At 45.2% G+C, this 8438-nt stretch overlaps 1 protein-coding gene across 1 annotated transcript in view; it reads right to left on the reverse strand.

The window, feature by feature from the left end:
- The window catches only part of IPO7 (importin 7), a 65572-nt gene extending 60327 nt beyond the window's left edge, over window positions 1–5245 (reverse strand). Inside the window, exon 1 of the mRNA XM_055282458.2 lies at window positions 4801–5245. Coding sequence (XP_055138433.1) covers window positions 4801–4884 — 84 coding nt within the window. The 5' untranslated portion in view covers window positions 4885–5245. The remainder of the gene's footprint in view (window positions 1–4800) is intronic.
- Between the last annotated feature and the right edge of the window lie 3193 nt (window positions 5246–8438).

The raw sequence follows: 8438 nt of genomic DNA on the forward strand, positions 1-8438 counted from the left end.
AGATCAAGACCACGATGAAACCCCGTCTCTACTAAAAATTCAAAAAAATTAGCTGGGTGTGGTGGCGGGCGCCTGTAGTCCCAGCTACTCAGGAGGCTGAGGCAGGAGAATAGCGTGAACCCGGGAAGCAGAGCTTGCAGTGAGCTGAGATCGCGCCACTGCACTCCAGCCTGGGCGACAGAGTGAGACTCCGTCTCAAAAAAAAAAAAAAATGCCGGCTGGTGTGATGGCTCATGCCTGTAATCTCAGCACTTTGGGAGGCCAAGGTGGGTGTATCACTTGAGGTCAGGAGTTCGAGACCAGCCTGGGCAACGTGGCGAAACCCCGTCTCTACTAAAAATACAAAAATTAGCCAGATGTGGTGGCACACACCTGTAGTCTCAGTTACTCAAGAGGCTGAGGACTGAGAATCGCTTGAATCTGGGATTGGAGGCTGCAGTGAGCCAAGATCATGCCACTGCACTCTAGCCTGGGCAACAGAGTGAGACCCTGCCACAAAAATAATAATAATAATAATAAATTTTAAAAAATAAATAAAAGAGCTAAAGCCTATATTGTTATTTATTAATAACAGGAAGTCAGTCATAAAGCCTATTACTGGCAAATCAAGGAATAACAATAACAAAAAATAACAATTCATGACCTCATGAAACTTAAAATTATAGTGGGGAGAACAAAAGTAAGTAAAATTAGGCCAGGCGTGGTAGCACGTGTCTGCAGTCCCAGCCACCTGGGAGGCTCAGACGGGAGGAGGCTGCTTGAGGCCAAGAGTTCTAGGCTGTAGTGTACTATGTAGTGCAGCAGAGCCCACTGCACGCCAGCCTGGGCAACATAGCAAGGCCTTGACTCTGAAAAAATTAAAAATAAGCCTGGGCAACACGGTGAAACCTTATCTCTACAAAAAATACAAAAATTAGTTGGGCATAGTGGCACATCCCCATAGTCTCAGCTACCTGGGAGGCTGAAGTGGGAGTGTTGCTTGAGCCTGAGAGGGAGAGGCTGCAGTGAGCCATGAAGGTGCCACTGCACTCCAGCCTGGGTGACAGAGCAAGACCCTGTCTCAAAAAATAAATATAAATAAATAGGCTGGGCATGGTGGCTCATTCCTGATTGCGCCACTGCACTCCAGCCTGGGCAACAAGAGCAAGACTCCGTCTCAAAAAAAAAAAAAAAAAATTTATTTATTTTTTATTTTTATTTTTTGAGATGGAGTTTCGCTCTTGTTGCTCAGGTTGGAATGCAATGGCACGATCTTGGCTCACCGCAACCTCCACCTCCCAGGTTCAAGAAATTCTCCTGCCTAAGCCTCCCTAGTAGCTGGGATTACAGGCATGCGCCACCACACCCAGCTAATTTAGTATTTTTAGTAGAGACAGGGTTTCTCCATGTTGGTCAGGCTGGTCTCGAACTCCCAACTCTGGTGATCCGCCTGCCTCAGCCTCCCAAAGTGCTGGGATTACAGGCATGAGCTACCATGCCCGGCCAATTTTTTTAATTTAATTAATTAATTAATTTTTTTGAGATGGAGTCTCACTCTGTTGCCCAGGCTGGAGTGCAGTGGCACGATCTCAGCTCACCGCAACCTCCGCCTACCGGGTTCAAGCGATTCTCCTGCCTCAGCCTCCTGAGTAGCTGGGATTACAAGCATGCGCGACCACGCCCAGCTAATTTTGTATTCTTAGTAGAGATGGGGTTTCTCCATATTGGTCAGGCTGGTCTCAAACTCCCAACCTCAAGTGATCAGTCCGCCTTAGCCTCATAAAATGCTGGGATTACAGGCGTGAGCCACCGTGCCCGGCCAAATAAAATTAATTTTAAAAATAAGCCAAATATGTATGACAAATCAGTGCTATAGAGAAAAACAAGTCAAAGGAGATAGGGAGTATGATGGTCAAGGAACTCCTCAGTGATAAGGAGACATTTGGACAGGGATGGAAGGAAATGAGAGAACAAGTTAGGGTGATAACTATGTGAAAGGAGTTCCAGGCCGGGCGCGGTGGCTCAAGCTTGTAATCCCAGCACTTTGGGAGGCGGAGGCGGGCGGATCACGAGGTCAGGAGATCGAGATCACGGTGAAACCCCGTCTCTACTAAAAATACAAAAAATTAGCCGGGCGTGGTGGCGGGTGCCTGTAGTCCCAGCTACTCGGAGAGGCTGAGGCAGGAGAATGGCGTGAACCCGGGAGGCGGAGCTTGCAGTGAGCCGAGATTGCGCCACTGCACTCCAGCCTGGGCGACAGAGCGAGACTCCGTCTCAAAAAAAAAAAAAAGGAGTTCCAAGGAGTTAAGTGCAAAGACTCTGAGGCAGAAGGGCTATTTTGTTTTGACACTATCTACACTATAAACACTTTAATAACATTTACAAATTTTACATTGAGTCAGTGATTATTTCACTTAGTGAAGAGATTCATTCAAATGTCAATGATCTTTTTCTTTGGTTCTAAATAAACCAAAACACAGCTTCACTGGAATGAGAGACATCATAGAATAATTTGTTCTTCTATCTTCTCCAAAGCAAGAGCCTTTCAGAAATGTTACTTCCTCATTCTTAACGATATTCAAGACTTATCTGAGATCTGTCTCCCAAATCAATGTTCTGCCACAAGAAAGTCAAAGCAAAAAATATTTAAATGGAAGAAGGGAGAGGGAGAAGCAGTGTATTAAAATGGAATGAAAGTAAATATACTAATAGAAAATTTACCTGAGGAAGAATATTTAAAAATCTAGGTGTTATAATTGAAATAAATGTATGAAATGTAAATAGCTAAGGATTACAAAAATAAAGGCCATGTAATAAATTTTCTTTGACAGATTAGTGGTGTTCACTGTTTGACAGTATTCCAAAACAGTAGTTTAACGGTTAAGTAAAAAAGGCTTTGAATACTATTTTGATCATTTGTTTATCTTCCAAAAACTAGCTTGTGAAATACCCCAGGTTTCTATTACAAGATGTTAGTGCATATACTAGACATGCAATGTCTATTTGAGGAATAAATGAATTTCAGATTTTCAGGAAGTATTATTTCCCCAATTTTTGTAGAAGCAAACCAACTCTTTCAAGTACTCACTTTTAAAATTAATAATTACACGCAAGTATAATTAGTCAAAATAATATGCAATTAGAGCAAAGTCATGGTAGAAATGACCATGACTAAACTTTTAGCTTTTCTAGGCTTGTAACTGCATTACTATTTAATAAGCAAAATAATTTTCAACTTAACCCATGTCTATCACAAAGCAAATCAAAACAAAAAGTGATCCATTGCTCCTTCCATAGTTTTGTAATGGTTCAAAATGGTAATACGGTTCAACTCACTATTTTATATCCAAAAACATCTAAGCTCCTCCCAAGGTGACTCTGAGTCTAAAAATTTGAACATGTCATCATCACTTCGTGTGGTATAATAATGATCTCATTTACATATAAAATAGATTTAACATTCTGAAATAATTTTACATTTAATTTGTGTAAACTCTGTAGGTAGTCTTCTTGAACTGTAAGTTCCGTGAGGGCAGGGACCTCTAGTGCAGCCCTTTACACTGAAAAAGTCCAATTAGTAATATTTCTGCTGTTTCTGGTAAGTCAATATAAACAATGTTTTTAAATTATTTACTTGCCAACTAAAAGACGCATAAAATAGTTGAATTTCTATTTTAAAGTGTGATTTCTTTTTCAGTTAAAAAATGTACACTAAAGTTCAGTAAAGCTGGCAGATTCAGCAGCATGCTAAAGAACAGTTACTAACTGGCAGAAAAGTTACATCAGCCCTTTTAAGAAGACCTTAAAATACTGATCATTAATACGTAAAACTGCAAAAGTTTAGAAACAAAGAATGACACTGGAGATAATACAATAAATATTCATGCAATTAAGCTGTTTTCCAAGGAGCGGTCCCCCCAAAATATGGGGAAAAAAAAAACAGCCTTCAGAGAATGCAATATCTGAACTGATAAAGAGCTCGGCACATTCCAAGGCACTCAGACTTAACATTATCTCACTTGTCTGTCACAGCAACTCTGTGGCGTAATTTTATGAATGGGAAAAAGTCAGGATCACGAGGTTAAGCGACTGGCCCAAGGTCACTCAAGGAATCAATGGTGCAGCTATACCTAGAAAGGTGCACTTCACCTGATCCTTTCCACTACATAAGCCAGCTCCCCGACTGAAGCATTATGACAGCGGAAGAGCAGGGATCAGACTCTGTGAGTGTCCCGCACTACCCCTGTCCTGCCAAGGAGGCGCGGGCTTGCCTTTGAAAGCCTTCCCTAGCAACTCAGACAGAGAGAAGGAAGTTGTGCCCGAGGCAGGCCACTGATCAGCCCAGCCAAGTGACAAGGATGACAGGCGCAGCCCCCAAAGGACCAGCGGGCATCCCCAGCAGCCCTTCCAAACCCTGCGACGGCGAGACTGGTCTCAGAAACATCTGAAAAACCTCCCAGTAAGTTTCGCCCCCTTCTGGGCGTGAGGAACGAGCTGGGAATGAGCCGGAGGGCGGCCGGCCACCCGAGCCGGCCATGTGTCCAACCCGTCACGCCCGCCTCGCCTCAGCCGGCTCCTCATGCCTAGACCGCAGCCAGAGGCCCAGCTCAGGATCCGAAGCACAGGCAGCCTTGGCTGCAGCCACCACCACCACACCACACCGAGGCGCCCCGGCGTGCAAGTCGCCGTCAGATGTCTGCCCCACCCTCCTGTTGGGGCCCTCAACGACGTCGTCCGCGCCTCCGGCCAGGCCCCGGGGGCTCGGCCTGCCACTTCTGTCTGCCCGCCTGCCCGCCGCTACCGCTAGCCGGGCGTCCTTACTTCATTGAGCTGGCGCTCCGCGGCCTCACGCAGGGCTGGGTCCATGGTGCCCCGCAGGGCCTCGATAATGGTGTTGGGGTCCATCGCAGCGCGGACTCGGTCAAACCCGGGGCTCGGGTGCTACTGGGCCAGGAATAGCGCCACTCACTGCGCACATGGACCCGCCGCGCTCCGCAGCGGCAACCGGCGCGAAAGGAAAGAGAAGCGCCAAGGCCCCGGATAGAACCTCTTCGCCTCGGCGTGGAGGCGGGAGATGCTCCGGCGACTTCCTGTGGGCGCGCCTGCGGAGCACTTTGGGAGATGTAGTCGACAAACACAGTCCGCAGCCCACGTGGCTGCCTGAGCTGTCGTTCCTACAGACAAGTCTTTTTATTCAAAAACGAAAAATGTTCAAATTCCACAAAAAGAAAAGTAAAACAATCAGTTACAAAAGGTTTCACGTACTATATCCACAGTGATCATAAAGGGAATCAGATACAGTGTGTGGTGCAATCTATTGCTAATGGCTGCGTAATTGAAGGAAACTTTCTGAAAAGCAATTTGAGATGTGTTTCTGATTGCCATTAAAATATTTAAACTGCCGGGCGCGGTGGCTCACGCCTGTAATCCCAGCACTTTGGGAGGCCAAGGCGGGCGGATCACGAGATCAGGAGATCGAGAGCATCCTGGCTAACGCGGCGAAACCCCGTTTCTACTAAAAATACAAAAAATTAGCCGGGCGTGGTGGCACGCGCCTGTAGTCCCAGCTGCTTAGGGAGGCTGAGACAGGAGAATCGCTTGAACCCGGGAGGCGGAGGTTGCAGTGAGCCGAGATCGTGCCATTGCACTCCAGCTTGGGCAACAAGAGCGAAACTCCGTCTCAAAAAAACAAAACAAAACAAAATGTTTAAACCCTGACCCAGTAATTCCACTTATGAGACTTTATCCTAAGTCAATAGCACGGAAGATTAAATGAGCTTTATGTGTGAAAGGTTTTTATCACATTACATATTAGTAATTAACAAATACTGAAATCATGGCTTTTTATTGAGTATCCAAATTTTAGTTGGGACTTTATATAAATCACCTCTTAATGCAGAGTAAAAGCATAATCCCTATTAAAATACACCTTCCTGCCAGGCGCGGTGTGGCTCACGCCTGTAATCCCAGCACTTTGGGAGGCCAAGGCGGGTGGATCACAAGGTCAGGAGATTGAGACCATCCTAGCTAACGCGGTGAAACCCCGTCTCTACTAAAAATACAAAAAATTAGCCGGGCGTGGTGGCGGGCGCCTGTAGTCCCAGCTACTCTGAGGCAGGAGAACGGGGTGAATCCAGGAGGTGGAGCTTGCAGTGAGCAGAGATCATGCCACTGCACTCCAGCCTGGGTGACAGAACGAGAATCCATCTCAAAAATAAATAAATAAATAAATAGGCCGGGCGCGGTGGCTCACGCTTGTAATCCCAGCACTTTGGGAGGCCGAGGCGGGCGGATCACGAGGTCAGGGGATCGAGACCACGGTGAAACCCCGTCTCTACTAAAAATACAAAAAATTAGCCGGGCGTGGTGGCGGGCGCCTGTAGTCCCAGCTACTCGGAGAGGCTGAGGCAGGAGAATGGCGTGAACCCGGGAGGCGGAGCTTGCAGTGAGCCGAGATTGCGCCACTGCACTCCAGCCTGGGCGACAGAGCGAGACTCCGTCTCAAAAAATAAATAAATAAATAAATAAATAAATAAATAATAAAAATAAAATACACCTTCCTAGCTGGGCGTAATCCACCTGTTGAGGCAGGAGGATTGCTTGAGACCAGGAGTTCAAGGTGGCAGCCTCTTAAGATCATGCCTGTGAGTAGCAACTACATTACAGCCTGGGCTACATAGTGAGACCCCATCTCTAAAAAAAGAGGGAGGTGGGGGAGAAAGAAAGAAAGAAAAAGTCCTCTTTTATAACAGCCAAGAAAAAGTTTGTTTCAGAAAGGTTAAATAACTTACCCAAGGTCACGTAGTAAGAGGTTCAACTAAGATTTCAAACCTAAGATCTTTGTTTTCAAACTTTCCATTGTTGCCACTAAATCACTCTGCCTCTGAAGAGAAATGTTGAACAATATAGGACTGGTTAAGCAAATAGCAAGAATCCAGTAAATTAAATATTTCGCAGCCATTAAAAAGTATAACAAAAAATATTTATGTAAGGATACAGCTTTGTAACATGGACAAAGACTGAAAAGCAAGGTTGGCAAATGAAAATAATTTATTTTCTATTAATAGGATGGTGAGATTTGGAGTAATTTCCTTTCATATCTGTTATTATTGTAACAGTTATATAAGCGGATATACTTAAAATTAATTATAAGCTTTCAAATACAATGTGTTAAATGGTCACTTATTGTTTTTAGTTTACAAAAAAAAGGAGAAGGAAAGGCGCACGAAAGCCTTTCCCTGGAGTGGTGGGTTTTGCAATGTTACTACCTTGTATATGCCAGCCACTGTGCCTGGAAGTAAGACAGAATTATTCCTAACTTAGGCCGGGCGTGGTGGCTCACAACGGTAACCACAGCAATTTGAGAGGCTGAGGTGGGTGGGATCACCTGACGTCAAGAGTTCAAGACCAGCCTGGCCAACATGGCAAAACCCCACCTCTACTAAAAATACAAAAATTGCCCGGCCCAGTGGCTCACGCCTGTAATCTCAGCACTTTGGGAGGCCAAGGCAGGCAGATTACGAGCTCAGGAGATAGAGATCATCCTGGCTAACACGGTGAAACCCCGTCTCTACTAAAATACAAAAAAATTAGCCGGGCGTTGTGGCAGGCGCCTGTAGTCCCAGCTACTCGGGAGGCTGAGGCATAACCCGGGAGGCGGAGCTTGCAGTGAGCCAAGATCGCGCCACCGCACTCCAGCCTGGGCCACTGAGCAAGACTCTGTCTCAAAAAAAAAAAAAAAATTAGCCAGGCATGGTGGTGCTCACCGGTAATCCCAGATACTCAGGAGGCTCAGGAGGCTGAGGCAGGAGAATCACCTGGACCAGGGAGGCAGAGGTTTCAGTGAGCTGAGATTGCGCCAGTGCACTCCAGCCTGAGCAACAGAGTAAGACTCCGTCTCAAAAAAAAATTTACAAATGAAGAACCCAAGGCTCAGGCTACTTAAATTGTGAAGAGTCAGAAAGTTTTCACAATAATAACCTGTAAAAAGTGTAATAGTGTTACAAATACAATCTGTTTAAGAATTTTCCACTCCCTGAATTGTTTGAACCAGGAAGGCAGAGGTTGCAGTGAGCTGAGATCGTGCCATTGCACTCCAGCCTGGGCAACAAGAGTGAAACTCCGTCTCAGAAATAAAAAGAATTTTCCTCTCCCTGCTCCACTGCCCAAAGTGAGGGCCTTGAAAACAGTCTTATGTTCTATTCACCTTTGTATCCTCACCTCCTACCACAGAGTTAGAATGTATAAGAGGAGTTTAAAAATTCTTTAGTGAATAAATGAAGAAAGGAATTAATAAACTAGTAATGACTTATAGGTGGCTGAGCCAGAATTGAAGCTTCATTCTTCATGATTCAAAAGCTAGTCCTCTTTCTAATATTATATGCTTATTTTAGATTCCAGAATTGACTTGTTTATCATGGAATTGTGACGATTTTAGCAGAGTACACTGTATATGAAAG

The sequence above is a fragment of the Symphalangus syndactylus genome, chromosome 6 (genome assembly GCF_028878055.3).
Source record: "Symphalangus syndactylus isolate Jambi chromosome 6, NHGRI_mSymSyn1-v2.1_pri, whole genome shotgun sequence".
Taxonomy (NCBI): Eukaryota; Metazoa; Chordata; class Mammalia; order Primates; family Hylobatidae; genus Symphalangus; species Symphalangus syndactylus.